Source organism: Akebia trifoliata, chromosome 1, assembly GCF_017979445.1.
Source record: "Akebia trifoliata isolate Shusen 1 chromosome 1, ASM1797944v1, whole genome shotgun sequence".
Taxonomy (NCBI): Eukaryota; Viridiplantae; Streptophyta; class Magnoliopsida; order Ranunculales; family Lardizabalaceae; genus Akebia; species Akebia trifoliata.
Genome location: NC_141375.1, coordinates 22,313,373 through 22,328,672, shown reverse-complemented (window position 1 = coordinate 22,328,672; position 15,300 = coordinate 22,313,373). Strand labels below are relative to the sequence as shown.

Here is a 15,300-nt window from a genome sequence, read left to right as displayed (position 1 = left end):
GTGGCCATCTCCCCAATCCTCTGCCTTCACCATCTCCATCCCCGTTATTTTGGGTCTTCTCACACTTTTAGGACCTAACTTGAATATTTCTCCTAAATGAGACTAATAATAGGTCTTTGTTGAACCATGCCCAAACCAAGAGATGAATGTCAATTAGCATCTAAGGATGTCTAAATCAGTAGAGATGTTGAAGCAAGGAACACTGCATGAGCTACTACTACACAGCTTGTATGAACATAATGTTAAGAAACAAAAATACAGACAGAAACACTTGTGCTAATCACGGAAAAAATATATATTTTAATAACATTATCTGAAGAATTAAACCCAAAACAAACTAACATACTAAATACTGTCAACTTCTAATATAAACTCGCAAATGTCGAAAGAATGGCACTCACTCCGTCATTCCCTCCCTCTCTCTAAGGAATAGAACATAGATAACTCCAGTGACCAATGGTATGACCCCCACAAGCAGCAAAGAATAAGATCATAAACTTACTCTTCGGATACAGGCCTGTTATTGTCTGGGAAATTTGCCTCCCAATAAAATGATTGCAATGACATGAAATTGCTGCAGATGTCCCCATTCAGCATTCAGCACGAAAAAGCTAGAAAGCCATACGACCAGCAAGCCTGCTTTCTGATATCCTTCTGTCTATGGCTGCATCAATGGAGTTCATCTGAAATGTGGAACCAAATTACTGAAAATCAGACATGACTTGTGACCACCGATAACTTAGAGATATACTAAGGGGTTGTTTCTATGCAAGATATCGAACTTTTGCTGGATGGGAGCTGACCTGGGCCAAGTCCGATTGCACTGTGTGATAAAAGATAACAAGAAATGCTACGAATTGGCAAAAACCTGTTGGCCATGATTATTGTTCCACCCAAACCCCCATACTTTGTCATGAAGCATAGGGAGAATGAATACCAACAAAATAATTTCAAGTTTTAAACAAAATACAATACATACATTATATTTCGCGTGTGGGCCACAGATGCCAGATTGAAGAACCCTCAAGTCAATCGAAAGCACACTGTTAAGATTTGTAAATACTAACTACCAAAAAAGATAATGTTAATACCTACTTGAACTTTTGATGCCCACAAAATCGGTGGAAATGCTTGCAAATCAGAGTAGAAGTTAAAAAAATAGAACACCATGCCACATCAACCAACATGGTTGGAACTATAATGTATTTAACCGAAGGGCCTGGAATTCAAAAAATGTTCCAGGGTCCATATAATCTTTGCATGCATGTTTTTTTCTTACAAGAAAAAATCCAGGATGGATGTTCATACAGAAGTACCTCTATCACAAATATTGGCAATGAAAACAGAAAAGTGGTGAAAAATATTGCCTACCCAATCCTTGGGATGTGGAAAGCAACTTAGAATCCATTGAATGAATGAAAGAATACAGCAAGTTATAACTTACCTGGCTGGTTTCATCATGCACCTGATACTTCACTAAGGACATTCTTCTTTCCTCCTACACATTTCAAATGTGATACAACAGGAAAAAAAATTATTAATGGTAGATCAAGTTATAACACAATTCATTCATTCCAAAAATAAATAAATGAGAGAGCTGCTATTGGCAACCCAACTTTTACTCGTTACACGCCAATTAAAAATAAAGAAAATAAGTTAATGGTTGAGAATAAGTAAAAGTTGGGGTGCCAATAGAAGCTCTCTCGTTTTCTTTTGCTTGATTTCTATTTTTGGGGTTAAGGATTTTATATGAGCCTAGGCATACTTGAAAACAACAACTGAAATTGTTTAAACAAGTGTCATAATGTTTTGTAATGTATTGATCAAAAAAAAAATAATAATAATAATGTTTTGTAACGTTGAAATTATAATTTGAGCCTAACCTTTGTAATGTTTGGAGAGTGTGTTTTAATCTTTTATTGGGGAGTAGGAAAAAATTTTAAAAATTAGGGAGTAATAAGTAAACTTTGGGGTGCCAATAGCAGCTCTCATAAATAAATTACAAAATTAAGAATGGAAGACTAACCATGGACATTGCCTCATCATCCCAAACTAAATAGACCTCATTAGTGGCAGGCTGAGTAGCAGGAGCTTTGTTAGAGATCACAGGGGGAGGGCCAATTGACGGACCGCCAGTATTTGGACCAGAAGCATACGAATGTGAGTTGATGAATGATCCACCTGAAATGAAGAAATAATGAATACAATCTTAAACACTACAAGAAAACCCACACAAAGACTACGTATTTTTTCGTGAACACAGAAACGGATGCACAGTATGTCGGTGTCCAACACTAACATGGTGCTTGACATGCACAGACCCCACAAACCCGATGTACTAACATGTCCCCAGAGAATCACAACTAGACGAGAATCTGTGCAAACCTTACCTCCTTCAGACCCTTCCCTGACAACCATAAATCATGAACAATCTGTGCTTTTGAAGCCAGTATTGTTTACTAACAACTCACTATCTGTGCTTCCTTTACTCTTAACTTAGATATATAATCAAGAGGATGTTAAAAGTGTTAGAAAGCTTGTTTGAGATACATCAATTTCATAAATTTTGTCAAATTATGATATTTTAGGACTCAAAACTATGTCAGAAGTTTGGGCACAATGGGAGTGACAAAAACTAAGGTTATTTTAGTTATTACTGAAGGGGGAAAAAACCTTCATTATAGAATATATGGATGGTGAAGTTTTCTCAACTTAGACCTAAAGTTTGGCATTAGGGTTTTTATCCCCTTACAAATAGATATTATGAGAAAGTTGTACAAAGACTTTTTATTATTGAATGACTCTGCTTTTAGGCATTTATCTAGTTCCATTGTGAACTCTTAGAATGCTTGGATTAGCATCCTTACAAAAGGTTTTCCAGGAATCCCTCGAAGAAATTTTGGGTTCTACGATGATTGAAATTTTGTACCTTACCATGCCTGCATCAAGTGGAATCAGAGAAAGTCTGTTTATTGAATTTGAAAGAAAATTTAGAAATGTGTATCTCATAGATTTCACTGGCTACAGAATATTTCTAAGGGACCCTTACCACACCACTTGAGAATAGATAGGTAATGCATTCCACTTATTGAATGTTCTATGGCAGTTTGTGAGGCCCATGTTCTTTACATGTCAATGGGCCAAAATATCACTACCTTCTAAGAAGCATAATTTTGTTTTCCCACTTTGATATCCAGTTGAGAAGCTGCTAGATAAGTTGGGAAGCTTGTTTTGGGATAAACTACATCTACTTCACGATTTTTTGTTCAATTTCTGATGTTAGAAGCCCAAAACCATGTTAGAAATTTACGTATGCTGGGAGTTGACAAATTTTTTTTTTATTGAAATAAAGAATGGGAAACGATGACAAGGAGGCATGCCTCTCCCACAAAACAAAGGTTAATACAACAGCTCCTGACTAAGAACAAGTTGCATCCCATCTAAATAAAAGATGGACAAAAAATAAATAAATAAATTCTCTAAATATTTTACACCAGAAATACAAAACAAAGTGATGATGACATCCTATAGAGACTGCTATTTCCCTTCAAACTCTACTGTTTATTTCCTTCCATGGAACTAGATTACATAGGATCCTTTCATTAGATGGGAAAATTGTAAGATGCCAACTTTGGCAGAATAATGATGGACAGAATGCCCGCATCTCACCATTTAAGAAATCTTGGCTTTAATGGTGTTCAAAGTTTTACTACTTTGCTTACCATTCTTCCAAGTTCCAACTACCCACAACACACTGGCCAATGAAAGCTTTTACACAACAAAATCAGCCTGACTGATGACTTCTAGACATTTTATCGAGCATTCTTTATAGTGAACCAGAACCATGGGAACAAGACATTGAAGTTTCAATCCACAAATTAGAAGTGATGAAATCATCAGTTAAAATGGCTAATCATTCTAATTTTTTTGTATGTAGCTCCAAAACAAGATGAACCCAACCACCATGGGGCCAATGGTTCCAGAAGAGCATCCTGACATAATATTTTTGGTCCGTGGAGTCATGAGAGCATTTTCCTTCTAAAATACTTCAATTCATGTTATGTATCAGTATAACATAGTACGGATGCACTTAGATAGCTGATGAATACTAAAATCATATTAAAATGTATAAATAGTATCTAAAAAAAATATTTGAAGAAGCCACTGTTTATTTGAAAAAAATAGTTGGCATGTGTCTGACACACGGGTAAAAGACTGTTTTTGACACAAAATATTTTAGAAAATGTTGCATCATTGCTACATAGATAACATCTTATCTCTCTCCAAATTCAAAACATGTGTTCATCATTTGTAAGCATTGTTTTTTATATTGTCTAAACATTTTAATATTCACAAGCTGTTATTTGAAAGGCATGCAACACATCTGTTAGAATCCTGCTAACAGTGTAGGGGATGCATACAATGCCAATTTTGAACTCTGCCTAGGATAATCAGGAAAAAATCTACAACAAAATTTCGTGACAGGAAATGCCAGCTAATATATAAAATAGAATTTTGTAATGACTATAACCATTTTATAATCAAGAAATTCATATACAAAAAACGATATCCTTTATAGGATCAATATATGCAGTTCAAGGATATAAAACAAATTGCTTGACAGAGTAAAACTAAAATCATCACACTTAACAAATAAATAAAATCATCTCAACAGTGCCTAAGCAAGAGGATGGTATTCAAACCTTGGATGCTTGGAGCATGGTAGCTATTCGTAGAAGAGTTAGCACTGGAATATGTGTCACCTGAGCTTTTAAGTTCTGTGGGGGAGCTTGATGGAATTGTTGCTGAAATTGTGGGTGCCAGAAGTGAATTTTGAGTAGGTATATTAATATTACCACTCACAGGAAACAAGGGTTGAGATACAGGAATAGGAAGCGTTGATGAAGGCAATCCAGGAGGAGTGATCTGAAATGGTGGTGGGGGTATAGAGGATGTAGTGGATGACATAGGAGGTTTCAAATTCTGTATAGGGAATAAAGGCTGTGGTGGCAATCCTGTAGCTGCAACAGTAGGCAGTGAAACTGCGGGATGATGTGGATACCAAGGTTGTGGGCGAGGGGGAATTGGCCATCCTGAAGGTGGTGCTGCTAATGCAGAATTGTAGCTGTCACCAAATAATATAAAAAAAGAAGCCATTAAGAAATGGTCCATATGAATTTGCACAATAGAGAGGATCCCATTTGCATATATGTTCGCTAAGTAATATAGTTTGCAGAACATAATAAAGCAGAAATTTCTTGTGAGTCCTAGAAACCCTAGAAAGAGCACAATCATAGAAAAAATCCCAGCTAACAAATTTTTCAAAATTATAAACTTAGTATTCTTTTAATTGAGGGCACGGCCAGTAAACCATTTCTAAAGAAAATAAGATATAAGGTCATTTCAAATATAGAGAGGCCTGCAGGTGCCAATTGGTACAATCTGTGCGTGGTAATACCACAAATCTTGACAAAAATGGTAAAGGAAAGAAAATAGTTCCATAGTAGCAAAACTCCCTAATAACACATAAGCTCCAAAAACAACGCCTTTAGAGTTACATAACAAAGCATCATTAACTGTGGAAACACTAGACGAGAGTCTGTGCAACTCAGAACAAGAGTCTTAGAGAGAGAGAATGTACATCGGTCGCATAGCACCAAAAGTTGATTGTGGAGGAAACCCAATGCCTACTGCACCTGGCATCATACCACCAACAAGATTGGATGATGGAATCTCCACTTTGGCCATCTTTGACGGGGCATCTTCATCTGCAAGGCAATTTCGCTATCCATCACACAGTGTAACTAGTTAAAATAATAACTTCACATCATAATCTGTAACAGAAAACATCATCCCCACTTACAGATAAGCACCGGTGAACATTACAAGACTTCAGCACATGTAGTACTAAATCAAATTTAGGAGAAAGCAATCCTCTATGTTGTATTTCGAGGCAATGAAAGATTTAGCAAACAAGTTCATTAATAAATTTTTACTAGTCAAAAAACAAAAAACAAGATTTAGAAAACAAGTTGGGAGATGAAGATAAAGAAATGCTACGTTATGGGGTGTACACAACTAAATGCTAACATGATGATTTCATTCCCAGTGCGAGCTAATGGCTGACAAACTTCATAGTTCAAGAGTTATCAGATAAGAGGATTTACTATCTCCTTTTCTGTTCATCATAATAGTGGAAGACTTTAGCAAGATCATTCAAAGGGTGGAGGATGGTCACATATATGAGGCATTCCCCACAGGTACAAGATAGCAATAGTTTCTCATTTCATATTCTCAGTGATTCAATTATCTTTTTGTAAGTTGCGAGCATTTTCACTCCTTGAGGTCCTCCCATTCTTTATTATCTTGGAGCTGTTTATAGGTTTCATATTATTCTTGGCGGAGTAGGAGATGTGAACATTGATGAGCTTGTCGTCTTTAGATTAAGAATTCAGAGAGATGTCGTCCTTAGAATGGGAAAGTTAGCAAAAGATTTGCAGCCCTAAGGATAACACACATCTTTCTGTTAGACCTTCAATGTTGGTCAATATGGTGCTCTTTATAAAGTGGTTATAGAGTTAAAGAGAAGAAAACAACCAAGTCTTAAGTAGGAAGTTGTTCAAAGTAAATATGACAATACTTATAAATAAATAAATAAAACAAACTATGACAACAGTATTTGGGGATGGGATAGCAATGTGGCAACTTCTTATGGTGTTGTGTTTGGAGAGGAACTCCTAATTATACAAAAACTCATCAAAGAATTTGTGCTGAGGTAGAAGTGGGTGATAGAGATAGATTTGTGAAGATTTCTCTAGAATAGTGATTTTACCCTTCAATTGTCCTTTGCAGATTTATATGCCATGGAGCGTCTAGTTTTTTGGAGAGAGTTGGCAGTCAAGAGTGTGCAATAACAAACTGGAGAGACTGCATACTCACTTTGAAAATATCTGATTTTGGATGCCTCAGAAGATAGAATCATTTGGAGTTAAGAATCCACATTATAAAATCTAGAGGTTTTTCTAGCATCCAATGTAGTCACCATGCCAAAGACCCTAGAACTCGTAAAGGAACCAGCCGGACTGCCGTTAACCATGAAAAAGATGCTGAGGACACATTTCATAATCTAGTTAATCCATCTTTTACCAAATTCTATGCAACCCAACAAGTATCTCAAGAAATCATAATTGACATCATCATAAACTTTCTCTAAATCAATCTTGCAAATGGCCCTTGGATGATACTTTACTCATTTTCACTACTTTCAATAGGCGCTTCTATGTGCAACTAAGGTTCTTGAGAGGCCCCTTACGTTGCTTTGATGTAATTTCCAGATGAGTATCAATTTGGCGAAGAGTAAGGAATTTGGGGTGAAAAGGTGGACAATATTGGAGTCTTTACAGGTATTCTAGACTGTCTAGACATTTTTCTTAAGACATATGTTGGCCTTTCTTTGGGCCAGCTATCAGTGTAAGGCTTTATGGGATCTAACACTAGTAGATTTGGTTCGAGGCTTGCTTCTTGGAAGTCGTAGTAATTGTCCAAAATGAAGAAGGTGTTATTGATTAAAAGCATGGTATCTAATATCCAATGTCTCTAGTTTCTAGGTGCACTTGTGAAGAGACGAGACTAATTGATAGTACCAGATGATGTTTTAATATCCGTCAATTGAGAGAAAGTGTGAACCCCAAAGAAATGGAAGGTTTGGGGATCAAATTATGAAAGCAACTCTACCAGTGAAATGGCTTTGAAAGTTTAGAGAATCGTCTAGTCTGTCGAGGTATTGGTGTAAAAATTTTGGTTGGGCTTGGGACGATAGTGTAACACAATTTTCATGTGGTTGGAACTTGGAATGTGTGGCAGGGCATTCTCAATGTGTAGTTCGAAACATAAGGTGAGAAAAGGAATTAGTGTTGTTTCCTAGGAGGAATGGTGTTGTGGGAAGGTTCCTCGAACGAAGAATTCTCCATTCTCTCTAGTAGAAAAGAATGCCCCATTCTGAATTTTTTGGATAAAGCATGCCTGTTCTGAATTATGATATCATGCACGGGGCAGTCTTTTCTTTTTTATTTTTTCTTTCTTCTTTTTTCCTTTTTCTTTCTTTTTTTTTTTTTTTTTTTTTGTCCCTTGAACGAAGAATTCTCCGTTCTCTCTAGTAGAAAAGAATGCCCCGTTCTGAATTTTTTGGATAAAGCATGCCCGCTCTGAATTATGATATCATGCACAGGGCATTCTTTTCTCTTTTTTTTTTTTACTTTTCAAAAAGAAAGAATGCCTCGTGCATGATATCATAATTCAGAACGGGTACGCTTCATCCAAAAAATTTGGAATTTGGATAATTTTAAGCAATTGGAAAATTGAAAATATTTCTAGCATACTTGCACTAAAGGTTCCCTCATCTACCCATCAAATGTGGAGAAACGGTTGTTGCCTTGGAATCGTTATGGCCTATTCTAGGTGAGATCCCTCTATTCAGCATTGGGAATGCCCACAAATTCTGATTTCCAGGCTTAGATTTTTGTAGGATTATCAAGCTCCATCCAAAAGTCCTATTCTTTGCATGGATTGGACAACTTGATTAGTTGTAGAAAGATTCTAGTAGGTTTGTGTTCTATGCGCAAAGCTAGCAGTGAATCTATTAATCATCCACTATTACATAGTAAACAAGCAAAAAAATTTGAGGCTCATTCTTTGTTTAACTCGAGCCTGAGATCAATTAGGTCGGTTGCTTTAAGTTAATACCATTAGCAGTATGTTGGAGCACTGGAAAAGAAGAGACCAGACACATTCAATGACAAAGTAGGAACTCAAGCCATTGTTCTTAATATCAAAGCTCTCGTGTTTATGGTGATCATTATAACTTAAGAGATTCTCAATCGTTGCTTTTTCAGGGACTTTTGCTTTAGATGGAATCTCATTATTAATTTGGAGGGAGGGGGGTTAGTGTTTTTCTGGTTGCATTCCCTGTTTTATCCTGTGTAGTCATCTTGAGCTCTCAGATCTTTCTTTTTTTTCTTTTTCTTTTTTTTATTATTTTATAAATCCCACACCTTTGTTGTTGAGTGAGAAATCCTAAACTTTTACCCAAAATAATTGAAATAGTAATAAATAAATAAAAACTACAAGGACAATAACATGTTCCCTATATTGGACAAACTCAGTGCAAGAAAACAAGTAAAAAAAAAAAAGTAAATTATCACTTTGAGTTCGCTTATATTCAATGAGGAAGCACATGAAGAGAACATAAATAAGTTTCTAACCCTAGCTTGTTCAACTTCCCCAATCTAATGAAGTGTATCTACGGTACATTACCTTGCTCTCCATAGTGAGCTGCTAAAATTTCAGGCGGAATGCCTTGCATCCCAAAAATTTCAATTTCAGTCGATTCTCTGTCAGGTTTAGCATTAGGAACCCTGTAAAGAATTTTATATTAACGAGTAAGTCTAATAAAAAAATCAATGAAAAAAATAATATGGAAAGGTTTCTAGTAGAAATAGAAGAAATAAAATATTTATGACAATTAACAAAACTTCTATTGAAAAAAATGCAAACCCAATCTCCCAATAATTGAGGTTCCTTCTTTTTTTCTTTTTTTCTTTTTTCTTTGTCCTTTTTTTAATAGGTAAAAATACTTTATTAAAGAGGGACGGTCGAGGAGACCAAAAACCCCGAGACAAAGCAGCGAAAACAAAGAAAGAGAGAAAGAAGCAAGTCGAGAGCTACCCATACGATTACACACCCAATCCCACCTCCTCAAGAGGTCTTCAAAGAAAATCTCCCTTGCCTCAACAAAGCGAAAACTCCAATAAAACAAATAAACCAAAACATCAATGATTAGGTCTTGAACATCTCATTCCATATCCTTAAACACACTTGCATTCCTTACACACCAAAAACCTCAACAAATAGCAAAGGGAACCAATGTCCAAATTTTTCTCTTGAAAGCTTGAAAACCCACTCCCCATTGAGAACAACACTCAAACACGTCCCAAGGCATCCTAGGAAGGCACCCCAAACAAGATGAAGAAGTGGATCCAAGTCTTGGAGGCAACAACACAATGTAAAAGAATGAGGCTCACAGACTCCCCATCTAACTTACACATGCTACAAAAAATTCACAGAAATAACACCTCTTTTCATCATATTGTCCAAAGTAAGGATTTTACCTTGAACTCACAATCCAAATGAAGAAAGCCACTTTGGAAGGAACCCTTGTAATGCGGAATGCAATCGATGATGCTAATCACAACAATTTTATTTCACCAGTGGAGAAATCTACCCATCCAAGGAGAATGATGGGGGCATCAAGTCTTAAAGAGTAGATTTTAATTTTTATTTAGATTTCTGCTTTAAGGCTTTAATTTTATGATTTTTGGACTTATTTTGATATTTTATTCACTCATGGTCTTAATATAATATTTAGAGGCAGTTCAGTAACTTTAGTTTGTCTTTTATTTAAGTAATTAGGGTTTGAAAATTGGGAGAGTTACGAATTCATTTATTTAGTATTTTAGTTTGATTAGGATTATTGATTTATTTTCTTTATATAGATTGTATTAGGATTTTTTTATTAATGAAAAATGAAGATTTTGATGAATAAAGAATGAGTTTCTTTCATAGAGTGAAGTGAGTTCTCTACCATTCTTGGTGTGATTCCAAGGTTCTATCTTCTATCCCTTTCTCTTTTTTTTCTTCTGATCTTTATTTTTTCTTTTTTATTCTTTTATTTTTCTTGATGTTCTTTTAATTCTTTGTTATTGATTTTCTTGATTCATGATTATTGAAACCTACAAATCTCACCCTTAATATTTACCCTATAAATCTTAACCTTTAAACCTTTTCATCTATCCCATCATAATTGCGATAAACATATATGTATTTTATGGGTTTACCCTATCCTAACCCAAATCGTAAATCCAATATCAAATCCTTCATCCTTAACCGAATCACCAATCAGATTTAAAAATAAAAATCCATATTTTCTTTTCTCCCCTCATCGTCTTGTATCATCTTGGCCCCCAAACTTCTTTGCATGGGAAACTACCCGACAAATTGGACAAACCAATGTAGAACGAACGGACCGAGAAACGACCCTTCTTTTCCAGCCTCCAAACTCTCACATCCTCCATATCCAAGTTACTAATCACTGCCTCCAGAGTACTTAGGAGCTCAGTGATATCTCCCATTTCCCAATCATTTAGAGGTCTTCTGAAACCCAAATCCCAGCTCATCCCTTGAGTAGACGAGACTAGAATCAGTAACAACTCTCCCTTTTTTCAATGAAGCAGAAAATAGAACTAGGAAACGGTCCTTTAAGCAAAACAAACCACACAAATATCTTCCCAAAACCGAACCAAAGAACCTCTTCAAATTTAAAGGAAAAATTGCCTTGAATTAATAGAAGAATCCAAAGAATACCTTTCCAAACTCCACAACCATATGGCGCACATGTGCAGTCACTTTCCCAAGATCCAACATATCCACAACCATTTTGAGGTTCCTTCCAAACCCAAGATTCCAATAGATACAACTGACATAAAATTATGAGTAGGCAATAACTTTGTTGTAAAAATATCATAGAGAAAAGAGAAATAGTCATTGAGCAGTACTGGCCTACACCAACAGTCCTCCCAAAATCTAACCTTATTTTCCTTCACACATCAAAAGAGATCCACTGTGAAACTATAGAAAGACCTTCAATATCCCTAGCCAAACACTACGCACATACATTGACTTGACTGTTGATTTTTCCCACCCAAGATATTAGAAACATACTTCTCTTGAAAGACGATCCTTCAAAAACTTTTTGTTTCCTTCCCAAACCTCCATGACCACTTGCCCAACAAGGGTACCTTCGTGACCTTTGGTCGTCGACTTGTCTAATACCAAACCTGCCATGTTTCTTCGGATGGCATATCTTTTCCAACTTACCAAATGAAATTTCCTAGTTATCAAAATCATTCCATAGAAAGTCCCTAGCCAACTTATCAAGTCTCCCACTACGCTCTTTGGAATTGAGTAGATGGCCATGAAGTAAATCAGGATGTTGGCCAATAAATTATTGATTAGAGTTATTTTCCACCTTTTTGTAGGTATTTCACCTTCCACAATCCCAAACACTAACCCACACTTCCAACAATTGGATCTCACATTGTTTTGCTTCTATATGGGAACCCCTAATAGAAGGCCGAGATAAGAATCCAGAAGAGTACTAGGTTGAAGCTAAGAACAGAAAATCATTGGTCTTCCTAACCCCAAAAAGCTTACTCTTACTGAGATTCAAGGTTAACCCTAAAACTAACTCAAAAAAACACAATGGGTATAGCTCAAGAAGTTACATACTCAGATGATTCATCAAGAAAAAAAATTAGAATATTATCATCAAACTATAGGAGGGGTAACATTGGACCATTATCGCTCACCTTGAAGTTGGATAGCTTCTCTAATGACATAGCCTTAGATATGATGCAGGGCGATGATGGAAGAAGATAAAATACTAAGAGGGTTAGGGGAATCGGGTTTGGGGTTAAGTAGTATAAGGTAGATTTGAAGAAGAGACTAATGGAATAAGAGTTAAGAAAATGGAAAAGGATTAAGGGATAAGGGAAAAGGGCTTTCAATAATTCAAGAAAGTTAAAAGAAAATCAAGAAAAGAAAAATTAAGTTTAAAAAAAATGAAATAGAAGGATAAAACATTGGAATCACACCAAGAATGATGGAGAACTCACTTCAAGAAACTCCTTCTTTATTCATCAAATTCTTCATTAAGAAAACCCTAATACAATTTATATATAAAGAAAATAAATCTAAGAATCTTAATCAAACTAAAATACCAAACTTTCTATCTTACATTTTCAACCCTTATAAACTTTAATAAAAGATAAACTACATTTACGAAACCCCCCCTAAACATTATACGATCACAATGTACCAATAAAACATGAAAATAAGCCTAAAAACAAAAAAACAAAAAGTCCTAAAACATAAAACTAAACAAAATCTACTCTTCAAGATATGATGTCCCAATCAATATGAGTCTTCCTAAAGTCTCTACAACCAACACAAATAATAAACGGATAATATGTCTCCTTGTATCAAACCCTTACAACTTATGAAAAAAATCAGTCGGGGTGTCCTTTACAAGAATTGAAAAGGATGGATATGATATATTTCATAAAACATGACATCCATTTTTGGCCTGAACCTATTCACCCCAACATGTATTCAGGGAATTCCCAATAAACGTGATCATATACATGCTTTTTCAATGTCAACTTTGCAAATGATACATATACTTCCTAATCCAAACCTTAAATCAATGCACTCGTTAGTAACACTCGGTCCAAAATTTAGCTTCACCGTCTTCAGCCTAGACACCAATAATTTGGAGATGGTCGTGTATGAAAGGTTTAAAAATTTTGTTTTAGAGGAATGTTTCATTCAAGGGAAAAATCGAAATATCCACCAACTCGAAATAACACATTCTGAAGTTCCGAAACATTCATAAAAATCAACTTTTAATGAAATGATGTTAAAAAATTATTTTTAAGGTTATAATTATAAAATAACTCTTACATCTATTTATTTTAGGTGTAGCACATTTTTCACGTTGATACGCTCTATTAGACATCAACATACTAATGATATATTAAGTTAGACTGCAACAAAGTATGGTCAATGTTTCAATTTTCAATAAGCTATCAAATAATCGTAGCATAATGGATAATCATCTGATAATGTCAGAAGATTATGGATTCTTTCCTTTTGGATTTCAGTTAAGAACAGCACCTTAAAATATAACTCACTGGGGAAAAACATAAATTCAAACGATTAAAATATTTTGTGGAGATCACATTACTTTTTTACATAGATTTTTCATATCATTTCAATCTTTGTTTTTTGGCAAAAATTTCATCAATGCATAATTATTCCATTATTTTCTTTTCCCTTTTTATGATTTTGTTTTGTTTCAATCAAAACAATCCAACCCATACCAATACAAATCCCAAAGCATTTAATTTTATGAATGTTTCGCATCAGAATGTTCAAAAATAGGTACATAGCGACTGATACATTACAATGAGATACTTTGAACTATGTGTGTATTTAACACTCACAGGCTTATTGATCTCCAAAAACATCTTAATAATATCTTTTGCAGACAAGAAACAAGGTTTAATTTGTTTTTGTGGTTCTCCATGTTCAATGATTTTTTTTTTTTTTTTTTTACGATAAGCAATCAGGTTAGTAGTTAGTAATTAGTAGGTGAAGGCAGGTTTTGAATCCATGTTATGATATCAACACTCAAAAGACTTATAACCAACCTCCTTCAAAAACACAATAAAAAGTTCATGAAAATATGTCAAAATCTAACCAAATACACAAAACAGATCAACGTAACATGTTATTGCAGATCAAACCCAAAAACACAATCAATAATCACAAACTAAGGCAAGATGATTCCGCAGAAAAACTACAATTAGGTCACACACAAAAAAAAAAACGAATAAATAGACGGTAATCGAAAATATATGTTTTTCTCAAGGATTATGGGGGCATACTTGGTGACGGTCTCCTTGTGAACCTGAAGAACATGTATGGCCATTCCTCCAGCTGTGGAGAGCTTTTTATGGCAAAAATGGCATTTGAAGTGCTTGGCCTTCTGGTGTTGTACCAATATCTTCTCGTCATCGAACTCTCGATCGCAATAATAACACCATACCTTTGAAGCTCTCTTCTTCTTCTTCCCCATCTTTGCTACGAGTTAGGGTTTGTTTCACTTCCTCTTCTCCTCCAATCTTGCAGGAGAAGAGATTAGGGTTTCCTCTCCTAAAACAATAGCAGTTAAAAGTTAGGGTTAGGGTTAGGTTTAGAGAGACGTCTTTCTTTCTCGCTCTTAAACGTGAAGAAAACTCTCTCTCTCTCTCTCTCTTCCAGACGAAAAAATGGTCTGCGTTTTCCGACCTGTGTAACAAAGAAGCCGATGATCATAGAAAGTGATTAGAATTTCTAGGACATAAATAATTTTAAAACTAGTTGGAGATCGAGTTGACTCGGAAGAGTCGTGCCACTCTCTCTCTAGAGTCTAGACCAGTTTTCAAATCTCGGTTCGTCGTCTCGTCTCGTTCATGTACGACTCCGCGTTATCTTGAGCCATCTCGTCTCGTTATACATCATTAATTCATTATGAAAGTTTACAATTATTTATTACAATATATATAACACATATATAAGTATAAATTTTTTTTATAAAGTAATAATCATTAGTCACAGATTTTTATTTAAAGAATAAATATTGAA

At 35.2% G+C, this 15,300-nt stretch overlaps 1 protein-coding gene across 5 annotated transcripts; it reads right to left on the bottom strand.

Moving 5' to 3' along the window:
* Positions 1-256: 256 nt before the first annotated feature.
* SUF4 (zinc finger (C2H2 type) family protein) lies at positions 257-15,006 on the bottom strand. 5 transcript variants are annotated; one of them, XR_015178354.1, is made up of 8 exons: positions 14,562-15,006; positions 9,313-9,413; positions 5,642-5,768; positions 4,704-5,125; positions 2,027-2,181; positions 980-1,498; positions 804-868; positions 257-683 (listed from the first exon to the last, which is right to left on the bottom strand). XR_015178354.1 is itself a non-coding variant. In XM_086442374.1 (7 exons), exons 1-7 carry the CDS (start codon positions 14,750-14,752, stop codon positions 612-614), a joined length of 1,122 nt encoding a protein of 373 aa, XP_086298500.1. In that variant the 5' UTR covers positions 14,753-15,005; the 3' UTR covers positions 257-611. The 5 variants fall into 5 exon arrangements, 2 of the variants coding, with proteins under 2 accessions (XP_086298500.1, XP_086298483.1); XR_015178351.1 differs by having other exon boundaries at positions 804-1,498; XR_015178349.1 differs by having other exon boundaries at positions 257-868.
* Between the last annotated feature and the right edge of the window lie 294 nt (positions 15,007-15,300).